General features: G+C 42.6%; 1 protein-coding gene across 2 annotated transcripts in view; it reads right to left on the bottom strand.

Moving 5' to 3' along the window:
- The window catches only part of CDHR1 (cadherin related family member 1), an 81,774-nt gene extending 69,980 nt beyond the window's left edge, over positions 1 to 11,794 (bottom strand). For both annotated transcript variants that reach the window (XM_090058114.1, XM_090058115.1), the window contains exons 1-2: positions 11,644 to 11,794; positions 10,816 to 10,911 (exon numbers count right to left, since the gene is read on the bottom strand). In XM_090058114.1, coding sequence (XP_089914240.1) covers positions 10,816 to 10,911; positions 11,644 to 11,704 — 157 coding nt within the window. In that variant the 5' untranslated portion in view covers positions 11,705 to 11,794. The remainder of the gene's footprint in view (positions 1 to 10,815; positions 10,912 to 11,643) is intronic.
- Positions 11,795 to 21,008: the final 9,214 nt, after the last annotated feature.

Genomic DNA, 21,008 nt, shown 5'->3' with positions numbered 1-21,008 from the left:
TCCAGTTGCATTATAGGAAGGGAAGGAAAATGAACTAGTTTCTTACTATCTTGTCCAAACACAATCTATTTGATTCTCGTTAACTGGTTCATAATGCATGAGTACATTCAGCCTGGCATTCAGTTCGCAAAACTTCTTTGTAACGTGGGCTGTATCTCACAGGGTTCTCACTTAACAATCTCCCTGCATATTTACTACCACATAACCTTATCTATCTGACATTCATGATCAGGCAGCTCACCTCTTCTTTCCTGTTTTCATTGCCAGAACTGCTTAAATGTGGAAACAACCATCTTGACTAACAAACCAGACATGTAACTGTGGTCCCTGTACTCTCCTGAGCTAAAAACATAAACTGCTACAGAATGAATGAAAATTTTCTGACTAGAGATTATCTTCTCAATACAGAGGCTTTGAGACAAATATTTCTCATTAGGTGCTATATCACTTCCTCTCCTACTGGTGATAGCATAACATCCCTGTTGAACCTACAACAATTGATTTAATAATTTTAGGAGGATATTTAATGCATTTACAGATGTCTTCAATACCACAAAATGGCTGGAACCAAGGATGAGAGCAAGCACCATATGACCAGTCAGCTGTTTATGGATCACCAGCAAGTGCCCTATTGATCCAGTATCCTTTAAATGGCAGAACATGCTTCATTATGGTATTGTACTAGCCCTTCTACATCAGTGCAGAAGACACTGCTGTTTCAAGACCTTGCTTTGATTGCATATCATTTTCTCTGGAAAGGGTTTCTTTTAGGGCTGAAAACCTCTGTCTCAGTTGAGAGGTGAATGTTTTTGAAAAGTCTGTCTTCAACTAGTTCAACCATTTTGGAGTAATTGGAATGTGAGCTGATGATATTATGCAGGATTTAAAGACACTGGACAATTTAAGAATGATTTGGACTGGAAATTCATGTGTCAGTACCTAGCTTGCAGCAAGATTTGCTAACTGTAAAGTGAAAAATGATTAACCTTTTCACTCCTGCAAGTCTCTTTTTGGAGAAAATGAGTGAGTGGGAATAAGTTATAGATGGTGGGTTCCTGGGGGGATTCTCATGGTTTAAATACTTTGGAGATGGATGAACTACAGAAATAGTTGGAGAGAGGGGGCAGACTAGTTGGCAGGCAGTAGTAGCTTATGGAAGAGTTTCTGAGCTGGTATGGAAAGAATAGGAGATAGTAGCAGAAATCTGGAGCAGCGTGGAAATTGGTAGCTGGACTGCAACAAGGACAGTAGGAGCTGGAGAGCATTTGACAGGAAACAGTAATGATGAAGAGATAGGTGGTGAGAAAACCAGGCTAGTAAGAAAGAAGCAGTGAAAAAGAGCCAAGATAGTAGGAGCTCAGAAGCAGCAAAAGAAGCTCCAGCAAGCAGCTGGGATTGCAGTTGTTCTGGGCTGCAGAGAATAGCTACAACTGCATAGAAGACAGGGATAGGGGAGGAATAGGAAAGAAGAGCAGTGAAGGACAAGAAGAGGATATTCTGAGCTTCCTGGGTGGCAGGACTCTGTGCAAACAAAGACTCTTTGTACTGTGAGAGTGCTGGGAGCCCTCAGCCATATAGGTGTTGCCAATGTGGAGGTATGGCACTTCTGTGTCCTGGCCTGCAGCCGCACACGGGGCAGCATCAGTGACACAGCAGCTGCTACTTCTTCATGCCTCCCCATAACTTCATGTCTGGGGCTGGTGCCCTGGTTGCCCCCTCTAGCTCTGATATGGTTTCATTCAGCCATTCTAATTGTACAGGTCTTAAGAAATAACAGACATTAAGATGCCAACCTGCTCGTGCAAGGTACAGTACTTTTCTGACTAATTTAACAACATGTCTGAATTGGACATGCATCCATGTATACAACTGCACTGTTTAACACTGGGGCTTTCTCTCTACTTGCCCAGCAAACTTTTTCTTCCCTGGCATCAGCAGATGCTTGGAAATTGTGGTTGCTCTTCCATTGCCCTTCATTGCCTCCACTTCTCAGTCTGTAATCCTTTGTGAGGCTATAAACCCACAAATCTTTTATAGAATTTGGAAGCTGTGAGTTTATACACTGAAATAGTCATTTACTGACATTTAATTACAATGGTAGTATTAAGTAATGCCTGAATAGATGAGTCAAAATTCCAAATATACAGATTTTAGATTATGGTTTGTACAGGGTGGTTTGGATAGTGATGATCCTGCCTCAGGCAGGGGGTTGGACTAGATGACCTCTGGTCTATGTTTCTATGTGCTCAACAAAGCAAAATAAGGGGACTGTGGCAACAATATTGTGCACCCTATTTCTTCCTATAGTCCCATTCTAGTGGGATTATACAACTAGTTTAAACAACTAACCCTTTTTCTCCTTCAGTGCTCTGTATTCTTCCAGCTGTGCCAAACTTTAGACAGTTACCTGCCTGTGCAATCCCAGTCCAACTGAGAAGGTAAACAACATACATCATTTCTATAATCTTACTCTGGTAAAAGAATGTAAATTTTATAAAGTTTTTAAAGCCAGGTGCATAGCCTGGTGGTTCCACTCAGACCCTGGAAGCAACACAACCAGCATTCTGCACTGAGACCTATCTTTTAGGGAAGAAGAAAGAAGCACCCATGGCTATTTGCTCCCACTAAAGGGACTTGACAGACATGGGAAAAAACCCCAAAACAAAACAGTGCTTTACCAGAAGAGGCAGTGCACTGTGGCTGCATGCATGCATGGACATTTATCACCCAAATTATCGGTCACATCAGGCTGATTTCTGATAAAGTTAATTTTTTTATATTGATGCCAATCCAATAGCGGACCAATGTGTTGGTGCACCTCTACTAACAGCGGTTTTCATATTCTTTCTAGCCCAGTCAGGAAAGAAAGTCCTGAAATTACAGTGCAGTGAGGTTTGGAAAGCGCTCAAATTAGAGAACCCCTGTATCTTGGCTTCTGAACAACAATCCAAAGTCTCCTGCTTTCTTGAGAGCTGCCTCAATAATTTTCAAAAGGGATCTGAGCCTAAGTAAACTAAGAATCTCCTCCATGCCTCACCTCAAAAAAGCCCTTCTAGCTAGGACTCTGCAGAAACATCCTTGGAGTCGAGCCAAAAAAATCCTTTCCCTCAGGTGTGTAACTGCAATGAGCTTCTGTGGGCCATAGCTCAGTTATCATTTATTCTGACTCAAATCCAAACTTCAATGAATTCAAACTTCACATTAACTCAATCGAGGTTATTTTTTTCAGCCATTTACTCTTAAGGCAGGAGATCAGGAATCAAAAAATGAGGCTATTTTAAAAATATATAGCAGACTTTGGCCACAAAAGTAAACCCCTTCTACAAGTTACCTGAATGTTTGCTGCTTGGATTTTAAAATACATTCACTGGAGATCTGCCAGTACATAGAACATGTTAAATGGATGAAAGAGGCCATATTTAATTGTAGTAAAAGCCCCAGTTTTTCTTTTTTAATACATATTTATATATATGATGATATGCATTCCCTTCCCATCCCCAATTATTTCTGGCTTTTCTTTCTCTCCCTCTCTGTTCCCTATAGAAAAGCATAAGTGAGCTCAGACTTAGGATAAGCTTTAACATTTTTATTTTGGTAGCATGTTTTTGGTTTTGGATATCAACTATTTTATATTGTATTATTATTAGGTTTGTATTGATTCTTACTGTTGTATATTGTATTATTATAATTTTTGTATTAATTTTTATTGCTTCATATGGATATGTAACATATGTATCTGTGTTTGTAAGTGAACCAAAGTAATGTCAAGTCTCCATCTTGTGTCCTCTGCCCAGGCGTCCCCTGTGTTGCAACTGTATGAGTCACGTACCCCTCCCATGTAAATTGGTTTCCGGATGAATAAGAGTGATTGGGAAGGATTAAAATACAATTGTAGCAGGCCTCTACTGAATGGCCTGTAACGACTGGGCCATCACCTCGCATTGATTCACCCAGGAACCATAGACCTCACCCAGGAACAGAGACACCGACGGTAACAAACAGGTCCGGACGGCAAGTAGCCACCAACCAGGAAGGCAGAGCTCTCAGGAGCAATGCAACAAGGCCCGTCGGGGACGAGCACACATGCTCAGTACACCAGGGGCTGACCCTTGCCTGGGCATGCCTCCTGTCACTAGGGTCACACAAGATCTGCCCCTATAAAAAGAGGCAGTGAAGAGAGACCCAGTGGGACGCCCTCTCCATCTGGACCAGCACCATGCCACACCACCTATCCACCCAGAGGCCCTGCTGGCGACCCCCCTCTGAACAACACCTACTGGACAAGGCCCCTTTTCCAGCCTGGATAGGTAGCTATCACCCCCCACCCCCTCTTCAACCAAGGACTTGGACTCTGCTTCTCTTCCTTACTTGGACTCCAGCCCTTCCACTGAGTCTCTTTCTCCTGCTGCCATTGTGAGTGCTTGTGTGTGTGAACCAATAACTTCATGGGGCTGTGTAGTGTGTTTTCTGTTTAATAAAACTGTTATTTGGACCCATAAGTTGGGTTTTGCTTTACTGTGGCTTGGCCCTGCTCCAATCTCTGCTCCTCACCCCTCTAACTTCTGTCTTATGTCTCCCTCTCCTGCTTCTGGATCACTGCCACCACCAACACCTGTCCTGAGCTCCTCTCTGCCTCCAAGCCCCCTGTTTCTTTGCCACTGTCTTATCCCCACTGCCTTTTCCTTTTCCCCTGAGCAACCAGGTTTCTGCCTCAGTTTCTTTCCTGGCTGTCTCCTCCTTGCCACCACTTATCTGCCCCTCCCCTTCCCATATCTCAGCTGTCTTCCTTAGTTTTGAGCCCCAGTCTACTTTAAGTAAACCCAAGCCTCAGTTCCTCACCCAGCTTCTCTGTAGTCCATTGGTTCTAATCCTGGTTCTAGCAACTTTCACTCCCTACACTTTAACTCTCTCTCTCTCACCTGAACCTTCCCCCAAGTATCCCAGGTACCCCAAGCACACACATACACACTGTATCATCCAAGTTAGGAACTTACCTGTGTGTATGTGCAGGTGGGTTGTATGTGTGTGAACTGGTGTGTGTGTGTGTATATATGTATATATATATATATGACATTGTGTGCATGATGTATGAATTAGTGATCTGTGTCTAACATTTGGGGTGTATAGTGTATGTGCTTGAATTGGTGATAGGTATGCATGTGCTTAGGCTTTGGATGAGTATGTGCCTAAGCTGGTAGTATGTGTGTGTATATGTGCAATTGTGTCACACCGTCCTGTCTAACAGTTCAGTATTAAGATCCTGACAGTTGGCCTAACCCCACAGGGCAACATAATGTACTCAGGGTTTAATTATTGTTTTAAGTACTTTATAATATAATTGATTGATACAGATATGACTGCTCTGGTATTAGTCCTTTAGTCACTTTCCCTCTATTTCAAGTTGGGAGCTTTATTGGGAGCAGTAGTCATTCCAAGCTTGCCTGTTATTTCCTAGCTATTTGTAGCCCGTCCCTGCAGTTTAAGTTAATGCATCAGGGCAAATTTCTCTGTGACTGAAATTATAAGCTAGAGACCTACTTGCTTTGCTAGGCAATGACCTTTGTCTGTTTTTTGAATTTGCTCTGATTTTAGCAGTTAATGGCCAAGTGCCTCAATGTCAGTCCTGAATGAAGAGAAAGCAAGCTATGATTTATTTCCATGACAGTTGATGCACTTCACAGCTTTACTTATGGCATCCGGGGGTTGCTTTGGTCAGCTTAATTTTTGCTGGCCTTTGATTGCAAACTCTAACAGGCCAAACACAAATTTAACATTTCACTCTTCTCAGTAGGTATATCTACATGTGCACTTTCCTGTGGAGTTGACTAATTAGCTCCACAACAAAGTGTTACCAACTGCATGTGTGCTGGTATTAGGGCACAGTAAGTTAATTAACTCTGCCATTATGGACAATTCTATCATACAGCACAGCCATTTATTGTGCTGCAATGCATGTGTGGACAGTGATTGGGACAGAAGTACTTTAAGCCAGGGTAGAGTATCCTTGGGCTGGCAGCAGGCCCAGGGGTCAGCCACAGAGCTCCCAGGGCTGCCCCACCTTAGCTCAAAGTGCTGCTGTCCTGTGCAGACATGTAGAAGTTGCACCTGGAAGCAGTGTGCTCTGGAGCAAATGGCTCCAGAGTTTATCACATCACATTGATTGCATGTGTAAGTGCACCCACTGAGCGGTGAAGCTCTACTTTATTGCTATAACAATGCTAATCCCCCTGGAATATACTTATGTCTGGCAAATATTGCATTTCAAAGGCTTATTGTTACATCAGTGGCAAAACAAGTCAGGCTGGCACCCAGAGCCAACTCTGTAGGATAGCGGGGGGATGGAGGACCTACAGGTCTGATAGTTGGGAGGGGGGAGGTGCTGGGCAGGAGAGCAGCAGCCTTACCCATGCTGGGAATTTCTGAAGAGTTCTGGCTGAGCTGCTTCCCCCACACATGCTCTGTGCACCTGGCTGTCACTCTTATAGTAACAGTGGCCAGGAACTGTTTCGGAGTTCCCAGCATGGCGATCCTGTCGGGGCATGGACTCTGTGGGGATGAAGGATAGTTTGATGCCCCTCCTTAACTTGGTGCCTGGGGCAGGTACCCATCTCACCCACTCCTAATTACATTCTGTGTTACATCCTTTTTCTCCTCTTTGTATATGCAGAGGAGGAAGGGAAAGAGAACCTGTTGCCACTGTCCTGTTAGTGGGGAGAACTGAAGAAGCCTCCCTTTCAGTTTCTAGAATGGCTGTAGGTGACTCAAGACTTTGTTGCTGCAGTTTGCCCCCACTAGGAGTGGTCCTGCTTCCTGCAGCTGCAGGGACTTTGCTGCTACTTGCAAGTGAATGGGATTATTTTTCCAGTTGTATCTGCCCTGTTAGAGAGCAATTCCACTGCCTGTATACTGACACTACTGAAATGCAGTTTTTTTCTGGTGGAGAGTGGGCAATGAACAACTTGTCATAGGCAAACCACAATGGGATGGCAAGATTTTTTCCCCAAGTCACCCTCTATAAAACAGACTGCAGGAAGTTAGGGGAGGATTTTCCAAAGCAATGCAGTTTTCTATTGATTTTAGAATAGAAGAGCTAGGCAAATGCTAAGTGCTTTTGAAAAGTCCCTTTTCCTTTAATTCCAATCAGAATACACAAGACCTGCAGCTTTTAGCAACTACTAATCTAGGCTCAAATCCAAAAAAGAGCTTGGGTATCTATATTACATTTAAGTCCTAAACTGCTGTCTTGAAACCCATTCAGTTACCACATCAAAAGTCCCTACACTCCAAAGATACTTCAGTTTTTACCTTAATTTCCCAAATGTAAAGTTCTGTTTTGTATATGCCTTGATATACTTCAGTTTACATGGGCTTGAGCCAAGTTCATACTGAAGCTGAGATAGGATCCTGAAATTAGGCATTGCTGAAGACCTAACTCAGCTGGGCTTGAATCCAGAGAAGTTCTTATGCCTAATGACATGAATTTAGGATTGGGCTCTGCATAAACACAATGGTTACTGCCTCCTTCTTTAAAACCCATGCAGTGGAAGAGGAGATGGTGGTGCCCCTTCTTTTATACATTATTTTATTGGTGGTGGCATTTGGTCAGGAAATGGGAGACAGGGATTCAGTTTCCTGCTTTACCCTCAGACCTGCATCTCCTACCTGGAGAGTGCCTTTACAACCAAGTTATAGGACATTCTATAAGTACTCTAAGGGAAAGATACTCGTCTTGCTCCAATATCTCTTTACATATCTTTGCACAGAACAGCCAATAATCAGAATACTTAAGCAGTCCCTCAAGGAGGGACCAGAATCCACGTTTCACTCACCCATCAAGTGAGTGTCCTAATCACTAGGCTAGAGAGTCATTTTACTGCTTCTCTTTCTGGCCCAATACATCATCAGTTCTTTTCTGTTCAGTGGAACAGTCTCAAGGGGAGGGTTGAAGAGTATTTCCACAACAGAGCAGCCTATAGCTTTGTGTTGCAAGGTGCTCTCCTTACCAATTATATTTTGAAAGAAAAGACTGAGCTCTGATTTTGAAATAAAGGTTATAGACACCTGCTTTCAGAAGACAGTTATGTACTGTGTTGCCAGTTGAAGGAAGGTACCTCCCTGCAGCTCAAAATTAGGCACGTAAATCCTAGAGAGGGGGAACATTTAAGAGAGATCTCTGGGCTCAGCTATTCCTATTACCATATTTGCTTGAATCCAAGATGAGGTGGCCTCATATGACATGGGGAAAAAGTCCTGCACCTTGGAATCAAGTGTGAGGCTGCAAGAGGCAGGCAGCTTCTGTGGCTCTGGCTGTGGCCCTGACCCTGACTCTGCCATCTCTCTTCCCCCAGTCTTTCCCTTTTGCCCCTGAGATTTAATGTTGCTCTGTACTGGCAGGTTGTGTCCCTACTCCACCTTGAGGCAGGGAGCATGGCCCCAGCCCAGACTAGTAGCTTGGGTGATAGGGAGACAGGGGGAAGGGGGCTGGGGACCCAAAGCTGCAGAGGGGCTGGTGGGGGAGGTAGGGAAGTCTGCAGGGGAGCAAGCACAAAGGGAGTTAGGAAAAGTGATGGCAAGTGGAGGGAGCTATGGGTCATAGCTTCAAGTACCCCTTCCTACCACCTGCTCTCACTGCTTCCTACCACCTACCCCCTACCACCTTCCCCCCTGCCTGGCCACCGCTCCCCCACCTCCTGCTATTGCTTTCCCTGCTGCAGCAGTGGGGAATACACATTTAAGGTTACCCACTAATAATGAGATTCTATACATGGAAAATCATAACGAATGTATACATTTTCCATAAACAGAATGTAACTATTGGGGGGGGGTCATCTTAAATTTAGGATTGTCTTGGATTCAGGTAAATATGGTATCTAGGCAGTTCCACATTCCATGTGTTAGGTGTTGGGAGTCTTACTTTGAGGTGTCTAGCTTTTCCTGTGCCTTCTAGAAAGTTCTTTCTTCCCTATAGGGAGCCTAGGGTAACATAATAATCCACCCTGGGAGTTGCACATCTAAAAGGTCAAAGTTCTTAATTTCATAGATTTCATAGACATTAGGGCTGGAAGGGACCTCGGAAGAACATTGAGTCTGGCCCCCTGCCCGAGGGAAAGGAAGTGAGCAGGGGTCATAGGATCCCAGCAAGATAAACATCCAAATTTCTCTTGAGGGCGTTCAAAGTAGGTGCTTGAACCACCTCCAGTGGCAGGCTATTCCAGACCTTGGGGGCTCGGACAGTAAAGAAGTTCTTCCTTATGTCCAGCCTGAAATAGTCTTGGAGGAGTTTATGACCGTTCAACCTTGTCATCCCTTGGGGTGCTGTGGTGAACAAACGTTCCCCCAGATACTGGTGAACACCCCTTATAAACTTGTAGGCAGCCATGAGATCACCTCCGAGCCTGCACTTTTTTAGGCTGAAGAGTCTACATCTCTCAGCCTCTCACCATAAGCTCTGTTTTTCTGACCTCTGATCATGCATGTGGCTCTTCTCTGGACTCTCTCAAGCTTCTCCACATCCTTTTTGAATTGTGGAGCCCAAAACTGGACGCAGTACTCCAGCTGCAGCCTCACCAAGGCCGAGTACAAGGGGAGAATGACGTCCCGGGATTTGCTTGAGAAGCATCTATGGATGCAAGCCAGCATTTTGCTCGTTTTACTAGCAGCAGCATCACATTGAAGGCTCATGTTCATCTTGCAGTCAATCATGACCCCCAAGTCCCTTTCATCTGTAGTGCTAGCCAGCATAGCACTGCCGAGCCTATAAGCATGCTGCTGGTTTTTCTTCCCAAGGTGGAGAACCTTGTAATTTAGCCTCTAGAAACTATAGTCAAATAGGAGTAAACACAACATAGGGACCAAGTACAGTATTTTGGCTCCAGAAGGAAAGGAGTTCATTGCCACTGGATTTCTACTATAAAATTATTACATTTGGGCTAGTTGGTTATTATTTTTCCCTGTGAAAATAAATTATGAAAGCCTACAAGTTTTTACTCTTGTAATGCTGACATTTTTCTTTACATTTTTTTAGTTCTTATCCAACAGGAAGATTTTTTTTTGTCACCTGAAAACTTAAAAAGTCTGTTTTTGAATTTTCACTAAATCCCTAACTACTTTTTTTAATGAAAATTGATTTCTGTGATATCTCTCCTTAATGGAACTTTTTTTTTATAAAGATCACTATGACAGAAAGTTTTCAAATTTTAAACATAAGGAGTGTGAAAGCTACTTGAAGAAAATCCTTCTGTCATCTCTCATTTACATTTCAATGTACACTTTGTCTTACGCGTTTCTTGATGAAGAGACAAGGTGAAGTTAATTATTAGCAACATGCTTACTTTACATAAGCAACTGCTTAGGTTGACAAGAAATCCTCTCAATGCCACAAATTATTTTATCTGTCAGAAACACTCATGCTTGTGCTGCTCTGGGTGGATCAGGTGATCAACAGTGTGTGACCAACAAACCTGTTCTTTCAGTACAGTTCATATTTGTATACAGTACTTTGCTTCTTTCTTGGACCTGATGAAGCATGCTTGAAGCCTGGAAGCTTGTCTCTTTTCTCTCCAAACAACTTAAGATGGTCCAATAAAAGACATTACCTCACCTCACAAAACTTTGCATTCAAACATGTCATTTTAAATGAAGTGAGGGAGAAAGAAAATAAACATTTAAATGCATCAAATGGCAAACCAATACAAGATTTTGGTGACATGTTAACAGTAGCTACAACAGAATAACAGTAGTGCTTCTCCTTATTTTTTAACAACTGAAGCAACAAATGGCATCAGTTTATTTAAACATAGGTACTGTAATACTGACCAATAGATGTGTCCTCTGAAAGGCTGAGAAGTGCCATGTTCCCATTTGTGCTGCTTGGTCCATTATCAAAGAAATAGGGGGCATAATTTGCATGAACTGAAATTAAAACAAAACAGAACCTGAAGAAAAATATGTAATAATAAACTGCAGCAACCTGGTTTTTTCCTACTCTGCCTCTCAGCATAAAAAAAATACAATTCCTTGAGGGAATAATATGAGTGAATAGCATAACCAATTACGCTAATGAACTTTTTCCTTTCAAAATAAAGATATGTTACCTGTACAAATAAATTATACCTGTATAGTATACACCAGCATATGAAGAACATGAATTAAAAAAAAAGAAACACAGGATCCTTCTGAAGAATCTCAAACCTTCAAAAACTGATTCTTGCAAAATTAACCTTCACTGCCACTCACCGTAACTGTAAACAGCTCCTTTATGTTGTGCGTTTGACATTTTACTATTGGGTAAGCAACTGATCCAATAGTCTAAACATATTGTTTTAAATTATGTCTACTACATGAGCAATAAGCCATAAGTAAACAGTTACTTACTTGCTGCCAGATAACAGCAAAGTTAAAAAAAAACAAAAACAAAAGCAACAAATTAGTTGTCATTCCACTCACTGACAGTTATAGAATCAAAATAGCCAATTTGAAACAAAATGCAAATATACAAACATACAAACATAATATTTACACATTGAACAGTATTTCAGGAAATAATTTAAGATCCACATTACCACATCAATAAGGATTATTACAAGATTTAAGGTTATTCCATATCCTATATATTTAATTGACAAAGTGATTTGTTGTACTCACCCAGGCAAACCTGCATCGAACAGAGAACTAACAATGGAGTGAAATGCCTTACATGCTTCATCCCACCAAAGAAAGGGCCAGTTTCTTCTCTGAATGAAGGTTTGTTTTGGTTTGGTTTGGGGTTTTTTTTTTCTGTCTAAAGGGACTGAAAGTGTCCTTCAGACTGGTGCGGTGATGAAATGTGTGAGGCAGGAACAGATGTTAAGATGTTAAGCGGATGACACGTCTTAATTTCTGAGGAATTTAAAGAAGCTCCTTCCTACCACCTAATTAGACCAATTACTTTGCAGGGAACTGTGGGACTCATTTTTGAGACAAGGCATGGAGGAAGCAGCATCACTCTCAAAGGGTCTGTTGTTTGTATTGTACATATGTTGCCTAATGAACCCCTCTTGACTTCCTGAACATACAAGCCAAAAGGAAGGTAAAGTTCAGTTTTTTAAATGCATCTTTTATTTTCTAATTTACTCTTCTGTTTTCTAAGAAGTTATATGGTTTTTATTTATTTTACATTTAAACTAACAAGTAAGAATTTAAATATATAAAATGGTAAGCAGTAATACCTTAATACTGACACTTTGAAAGGAGTCTGTCCCAGCTGTTAAAGCAGAAAATATCATGTACAGAAGCCCTCAGTTGTTCTTCTGTCCATGAAATTGCCTAAAGACATTAATTAAAAAGTACTTGGATTTCTACTAGGTTTTTGATGCATCCTTTAGAGCAAGTTAATTTTTGACCAACACACTGCATTTTTCACCAGTATCCCAAAGAAAGAACCAATGAAATAGGTTTTGTATGCAATGTTGTCTGTTTTATTCAATTAAAACATGAATTTTTAGAGGGCACTTTATTTGCAATAATTTAAAAAACCGAATTCAGTAGATGGAGGCAGAAGAAAGCCACACTGGAAAGTACTTCTGCGTAGAACTTAAGAGCTCCTCCTTAAGAGGAACATGGCAAATAGTAATGCTTAGATACCTCCTGGGACATGTGTGAACTGTGATGTACCCTTGAAATTCAGTTTAATGGAGAAATTATTTCCTTTTTAGGAATGCACTTATGTATTTTGCAATGATTTCTTGAATGAATGGAAGATATGGTACTGAGAACACTTAAAACTTAAGGAACCACAGTTTGTCAAGATATTTTAATACATCATTTTGCTCTTCAGGTGTGTTGTAAGTTTTATTTTCTTCTGACAGATATGAACTGAATGGGACTGGGAAGAAAGGGCATTTGGAGAGAGAGCCACATCACCACACCTGTTATCCCCAAAGGTTTTAAGTAACATTCTTGTTAGTTCTCAGTAAAGGCAGAAAATGCCAACCGATCACAGAATTAATGAACCTCTAATTGTCTAAAGGTTGTTTTCTCTAGATCATGCCCATTGGTCTTAACCCATAGCACAGCATTTAAGCACATGGATAATTTTAGAAGGACAACCAGCAAGTATTTTTCTGGGTTGCTCCATTGGTGGTGCTATGGAGAATTTGTTCAGTTCGTAGAATCTTACCATGGAACAGCTTCAGGTTCAGAAAGATACTACAGTCACATCAACACAGGAACTGAACCAATGGAAGACTTTTGACTCCTACCTTAATCAGTTTCCTCCTTAATCATAGAGCTATCTCTAAATAGAGCAGCCACAGAAGACAAGGAAGAGTGGGAGGAGGAAGATGTTATGTAGAGGTGGCCTCTTTTCTTCCTTAGGAGCTCTATATTTTTGTCCCTTCTGGTAACAATTCATTTTGCCCCTAAAGTAGGGCTGTGCAAAGCTTCGGTACCTGATTTGATTCAGCCCGATTTGGTGGCTGAATCTCCAAATCAGAATTGAATCAGGAGACACTTTAATCTTTCTGAATCAAATTGGAACCCTCCAAATTGATTCAGAGAGATTTGGAAAGATTCATGACCTGCACCTGGTATCTCGAGGTATGTAGAAAAAAGCATTTAAAGTGTGTCCATGGCTGAATCCCAATTCTCTGAATCGGCATTGAATCTTCAGGTTTGGATTTGGCCGAATTGAATAGGGGACAGTGATCCAAATCAACTAATTGAATCACTGTCCCTGATTCGGGCCAAATCCTAATCCAAATCAAATTGAATACAGCCCGTTTCACCCACCCCTACCCTAAATCTTTTTCAACAATACAAAGTGCATTGAGAAATAGACCTTGATAAACATATATAATTCCCAATGCATATACATATAATTCTCTATCTCTCTAGCGGGGTGTGTGTGTGTGTGTGTGCGTGCACACGCTCACATATCCACCCCTTCTTTAACACCCAAAGACACCAGGAAGCTAGAATCTGGGAGAATGCATCTTTACCACCCGTATCTCTTTTCTGAAGCTTTGTCCTGGAGCATTCCCAAATTCTCCTGTAAAAGGGTTTCCTGGCCTGCAGGGACAATTTCCAGTGAAGAATATTGCACATCTCTATAAAATTTGTAATGGATTGTACGCCTCTAACATGATAAATAGGATATGAAAAATATAGTAGTTCATTATTTCCATCATCTCTGGGTAACTCTAGAGTGTTCTGAAAGTTGTATTAATAATATTAATTATTTTTCTTATCCACAAAGACAGCAACACTAAAATAATGCTGAGTAATAACAACATACAAAATCACCTACATGCTGTCCAGGAAAAAATATGTCACCTGTCTATCACCTGGAGAGATGAATGCCAGGCTGGCAGCAACAACATTGGTTTCTTGAGAAAAGCGAGGCTTGATGTATAGCTCAAAAGGAAGTGTAACAGTGCAGGCTGTGGTAGTTAGTACCAATAAACAAACTAAAATACAGGCAGTCCTCAGATTTACAACACAATTGGTTCCTGAAAACCATGTCTTAAGTCAAATCATTGTCACTCAGAACCAATTTTCTCATAAGAAACAATGTTATAAATGGGGGATTGGTTCCTGAACCAAGGTCTGATACCCTATTTTCACCAAAAATACCCCAGAATTTTGTACTCAATCACTTATAGATGAGTAATATAGCCACATTAATGTATTTTTATTGTAAATAGTAATCATACTGATTTGGAAGAACTTCTTTGAGGTGACTTTGCTGCACTTTTTGAAGGGCTCTTGGTTGGACTTTTTGAAAGGTTCTTGGCTGGAGTCTTCTCAGGAGTCTTGGCTGCAGGGTTTTCTGGAGTCTTGTCTGCTTTCTTAAAGAAAGTGTCCAAGGAAGTTTGGACAGGTGTTCTCCAGGGAGATAAGCAATGCAGCAAACTTGTTTGCTGGCATGGCATCTATTGGATCAAGCATTGCAAAGTCAAAACTGATGTCATAAAGTTGAAACAGGGTGCCAATTTATAAACGTTGTAAGTGTGAAATGTTTTAACTCAAAATGTTGTAAGTTAAGGACTGCCTGTATGCTGCCTTTGGTGAAGTTGAAGGGAATGGTGCTGTGAGTAAGAAATATAAAGAAATGTATCTTTGCAAAAGCTTGATCTTGATTTGTTCATTTTTGCTGTCTTGTTTTTTCAGATTCTTTCCATATGTCACCTCCTTTCTCCTAGCAGGTCACATTCTAAAAGTCTTGAGGGAATGGTTTAACTCCAATGAAAGAAAACAAAGAATTTTTTACTTTTTCTTACAGGGTAACTTACCAGCAAAGGTGGTAGGAAGCTTCCTCTTTAGTCTCTTAGACTATGAACAGACATCACATTTGTTCCCGGACAAGCTGTACCTATGTTTGTCATAGAACAGAAATATCTCAGGATTGGTGTGTACATGCATCACCCTTCTAATGAGGGTTTAGTGAGCTCTTGAATACATTGCTTCTTTTATTCCATTGATTCAATGATGCAATCCAGGTATAACTATTCAGACACACTTTGTGATGTCCTGGGATAAACTGATAGTACTTCTTATCCCATGAACCTTTTTAAGATTTATCTGAGGTTAATGATAATGCATGTTTGAGCATCTTTACTTTTGTCCTGGGATAAAATGGCTTAATCTGGGCCAATGCAATGTCTGTTTTGGATTTTCAAAGCATCTGGGTAAATGATTCTTACTGGAAGCATCTGTGTATACATTTGATCTGGAATCAGTTTACTTGCGAGTAAACTACCTGTGAGTAAATGCTTTTGGGCAGGCATCTACATACGCAGGGAGGCAGGACCAGATTTGCTGCTAATGGCAGCAAACTGCTTCTGCTTCCTGGGGCTGTGCAATGGGCCCCTGCTGCCATCAGGGGGAGCTCTAACCCCTTCCTAGGTGCTAGCCTAGGGTCTGGCAGGGAGCACTGGGCTAGGAGACAGCTGTCTTCTGGCTGGGCCCAGGACATTACACTGTTTCCCCTGGGGCTGCCAATTAGGGGCAGGAGACTTGGAAAGAGCTGCAGAGAAAGGGCAGGTCCCAGCCCCCTACCCTGATCTGCTGGCTTCACCCCTGAAGCTCTTTCTAAGCCTGGTGCCTCAATCACCCAAATGGGGCATGGAGCTGGGACCTGCCCCTCAGCAAAATAGTTCCCAGACTCCGCTCCATGATTATAGAGTGGAGGCTGGGAAGCCTGTTCCCCACCCTGCTCCACAATCATGGAGCTTGGTGTGAAACAGGCTCCCTAGCCCCTGCTACCAGGGAGCTCCCAGCAACAGCTCCATGGTCATGGGGCCAGGGCTGGGAGATCCTTATCTCCCAGCCCAAGCTATGCAGTCATGGGGCTTCGGCTGGGACACCCTTATCTCCCAGTGCCAGCTCCATGGTTATAGGGCCAGTGCTGGGAGATAAGGGTCTTCCAGCACCAGCCCTGCGACCATGGAGCTGGCACTGGGACATATGGATTTCCCAGTCCCTGCTTCCTGATCATGATGTTGGAGTGGGGAGCTTGGAGCTTCCTGCTGCCAGGACAGAGGGACATAGTACCTGCCTGAACTCTGGTGGTGGAGCCCACCCTGGCAGCAGGCAACTTTTGGGGGCAGGGAGCAATCTCCTGCCCATTGGTGGCTGGTTGAACAGGAGCAGATTTTTTCCTGGTCAGGCATCTATATGAGCACTAATGCACTGTTATTAATTGTGCCCATCTTCATTTGAAGGCTTTCTCTTAAGCCACCTTTGCCCAAGCAGCTGACCTTGTTTGCCAGGGAACCTTGCGTAGACCCCAGAGGGTACCTCGATTACCTTTGGGGTGTCCCCCATACTTGCTTGCCATGACTTTGGATGGTCTCTCAGTGAAGGGAGAGGGTGCCTCCAGAGTGGACATGCATCCCAGTGGAAGTCTCCAGGTCTCCAACCTCCCCTACACCCTGGCCATACACCAATCTTCTAGACAAGTCTCCAGATCTTTAGCAGCTATTCCCCATTGATATCTTCCTGGTCCCTATGTCCTTCCTCCCCAATGGGCACCTAGGGCTCTGATTGGACACACAGGGTCTGGTGACTCACTGCCTTTGGAGATGTCCCTTCCGATGCCCAGCGCTATCTACGGGAGATGTCACTGTTCCTCTTCACACTCTCTCATGGTCTCTTTCCCACCTTCGACCGGGGTCACTGCTACCCCAACTTGCGGTGGAGGGCTATGCTAACCTGCGCTAGACAGGGAACTAAAATAGAACATCCCAAAAAAGGGAAACACAATCAAAATACCTTCACCAACGTAAAGCCCTGGGCCTCGGAAGCAACTCAACATGAAAAACAAAACTGATACCCCGACTACAAGAACAATGAGATGGGGAAGGGCAAAATGGACAAGGCGAATCACGGGAAGTATTTCGTACTCCCTCGGTCCTCTACTGCCCCAAAGCAAGCATGCCCTCAGGGTTGGGGCCCACACCTCCACCTCAGCTGGGTCTCCTTCTTCCCCTCCAGGACCTGTCTCTGGCCTGTGGCCACGACCCCCATTGACTTTTACTAGTGCTCTCATGCCAGCTCTCCCTGTTGGCTCTTTTGATCCCCACTGGGCTTCTCTGGCAAGGGGATTCCCCGCAGCTCCTGCCACTGCCACTGTTGCTGCTGCTGCCGGCTTCCCTGTCAGCATCTTCAATCCCCATCAGTCTTCTCTGGCACAGGGATCCTTTGCAGCTCCTGCTGCCTCTGCTGCCGCTGGCCTCCCTGCTGGTGCCTTCAATCCCTGCCAGACTTCCCCGGATAGGGGATCCTCTACAGCTCCTACAGCTGCCGCCACTGTTGACTGCAGTGGCAGGACGCTTTCTGACCGGCAGTTCCCTGCCAGTCCTCTAGCTCTCAGCGTCCCCTTTCCTGCGCTTTCTGGGCTGATTTTTATCTTCACCAGGTGATGCCTCCTCGTTGCATCACGCGGCCCCAGATGGAGATGGGCGTGGCTGATAAACAGCTCAGGCAGTTTTCCGCAGCACGCCTCTTCACTTTCCCTGGCCCCTGCAGCAGGTATGTTTTTTTTTTTTTTAAATGTGATCAGGGGTCTGCCTCAGCCCGAGGCTTCCCCCTGGTCTGACCCTGTGTCCCTGTGACATAAATCAAAAGTAAATTTGCTACTTGCATTTGCAGGTAGCAAATTTACTCATGATTAGCGAGGTTTACTGCACAGTAAGAATGTGTACATGTAGACGCACATGCTTACTGCACAATCAACTATGCTACTGTGCTGTATAGCTTCTTGTGTAGACATGCCCATTTACTTTAAAATGTATTTAGGCTTCTGATTTAGAACTTGAAAATTTGAAACCAATATCCATTTTCTACGTATAGGTTTGATTGCTCTCTTTTCAAAAACAAAATAAAAATGTTTTGTGGAACAACGCCAATTTTGATTACATTTTATTTTGGACTAAACTCAAAAATAGATTTTGAGAAGGCCAGACCATTATATTTCAATGTTAGAATTTAGTGTGTCAATTTTTTCCATTTTGGGGTGACTTTTCATTTAAAATATTTTCATTTTATCTTAAAAATATCAAGTAAAAAAGTTAAAATCCGAATGTCATTTTATTATTGACTTAGAATATTTTTTTCAGAATTTTACTTCACAAGCTAAGTCAATGTTTTCTTTATGTTCCAGTTTGGAATTAAAACAAACTTAGAATATCTGAACTTGTCATAGAATAGATATTATGAGGGTTGATCAACTCTACCACACAACAAGCTGAATCTTCTTTAACTGGTTGGAAAATATTTATTGAAACTAGGAAAAAAAAAAGAATCATAAATACCTTCGCATCTTCCCATTCTCAGCACTTTCCAATCTTTTCTGGGTCTTATAGATCACACTACTATGTGAAGAGGTTCTATTCCAAGACCTCTGTAACTGTAGATTTTATCCTGGAAGGTAGTGTGGAGTAAAATAGGGGCATGTGACTCTGGTTACAGTTGCTCTTAACACATATGAGGCTGAATAAAAATGTCCTTGAAGACCTAGGCTTCATAATCTATAGGAAATACAAAAGAGAACTCCTTGAAGGAAAAGTGGCATTTGTATTCATAAGCATATTTCTGAAATAACAGTTCCCATAATGGGATACAGTAGTACCATTTTGGGATGATGACTTGTTTCAAGCTGGTAATGAAGAACTGTGTATGATAAACTCACTCTCATTGCAACTGGCACTAGTTAGCACCTGTGTTGGCAATCTGAGCAGAGGAAGAAAATATGGACATAAATATTATTGCCCACATTCTGTATGATCACTCCATATCAGTCCAAATCACATTATCTAGGCATTCTGGAAAAGCCTGCCTACAGGATGTTTATTTGGTGGATAAATACGGGAATTCAATTTGCTAAGTTTTTTTATCAGGAAATATAGTAAATATATATTACTATAGGGTGGGTGGCACGGAAGTGGAAAGGGATCTTGGAGTCCTAGTGGACTCCAAGATGAACATGAGTCGGCAGTGTGACGAAACCATCAGAAAAGCCAATGGCACTTTATCGTGCATCAGCAGATGCATGACGGGTGGGTCCAGGGAGGTGATGCTTCCCCTCTATCGGGCGCTGGTCAGACCGCAGCTGGAGTGCTGCGTGCAGTTCTGGGCGCCGCACTTCAAGAGGGATGCGGATAGCCTGGAGAGGGTCCAGAGAAGGGCCACTCGTATGGTTAAGGGCCTGCAGGCCAAGCCCTACGAGAAGAGATTAGAGAAACTGGACCTTTTCAGCCTCCGCAAGAGAAGGTTGAGAGGCGACCTGGTGGCTGCCTATAAGTTCGTCAGGGGGGCACAGAAGGGAATTGGTGAGTATTTATTCACCAAGGTGCCCCCGGGGGTTACAAGAAATAATGGCCACAAGCTAGAAGAGAGCAGATTTAGATTGGATATTAGGAGGAACTTCTTCACAGTTCGAGTGGCCAAGGTCTGGAACGGACTCCCAAGGGAGGTGGTGCTCTCCCCTACCCTGGGGGTATTCAAGAGAAGGTTGGATGTGTATCTAGCTGGGGTAATGTAGGCCCAGCACTCTTTCCTGCTTATGCAGGGGGTTGGACTCGATGATCTATTGAGGTCCCTTCCGACCCTAGCATCTATGAATCTATGAATCTATGAAATATATATTTACTTTTCACCAAGTAAATATGTGCCTTTGAAGAAGGGAAAGAGAAAGAGAAAAAAATGAGAGACAAGTATCTGCTAGGTTTTTTGTTCTGCTTTAATGGCCAGAAGTTGTGGCCTTCTGGCTAGTTATTGCTGCCTTCATTTGTGTAAATATTACCCCATTTTTAGCTTATAGACCTTCTTATGAGTAAAAAGATTAATATTATATACATAGCCTGAAATGCCATCTTTTATATATAAGCCTTCTTTTCTGGCATTGCATCTGTATGAAACAAATCATATTGTGTTAGAAACTTGTAGAGAAACATTGCCCTTGTTTTCATTCTGTGCTGTGAAATCAGCAGGTAAGTGGTTTGTGTTTTGGACTAAAATAGTTTGATACTAGGCTGCATGCTGGCATTTCCTCCCTAAACCATGTGAGGAGTAAAGTGTACTGTATCAGCCAAGTATAGGTGTACTGAGCTATTCTGCACAGTGCAACATAGCATTGCTAGATACCAATAGGTGTGAGAGTGGGACTATGTCTGTCTAAGGTCACAAGGTGTATCAAGGATAATCTATTGTAGGACTCCATGCAGGTGGAGGAAGAGATGGAAGGGTCTTTCTGTGCCTTCTATAGCTTTGCAGGACCAGGAAGAATTTTGCCATGTAGAGCTCATCTTAGTGTATGTGCAGACAGCTATAATGGTTCTTATATTCTGAGAAACTCTGCATTGCACCTCAGTGGCAACTCTGAAAGAACTGTGTGAGTGTGAATTGTTCAAGCTGTTTTCCAAATGTCACACCTGCAGAGGGAAGTGCTAAGGTACAGTAAGTGTGACAAATTTCAATATGTTGCTAGACAATATTGTTCTTGATTTTAATTCAGCTGCTTTAGTGAGCAC

This window comes from Crocodylus siamensis, chromosome 7 (genome assembly GCF_052110815.1).
Source record: "Crocodylus siamensis isolate JL-2025a chromosome 7, ASM5211081v1, whole genome shotgun sequence".
Taxonomy (NCBI): Eukaryota; Metazoa; Chordata; order Crocodylia; family Crocodylidae; genus Crocodylus; species Crocodylus siamensis.
This window is presented reverse-complemented; position numbering and strand designations above follow the sequence as displayed.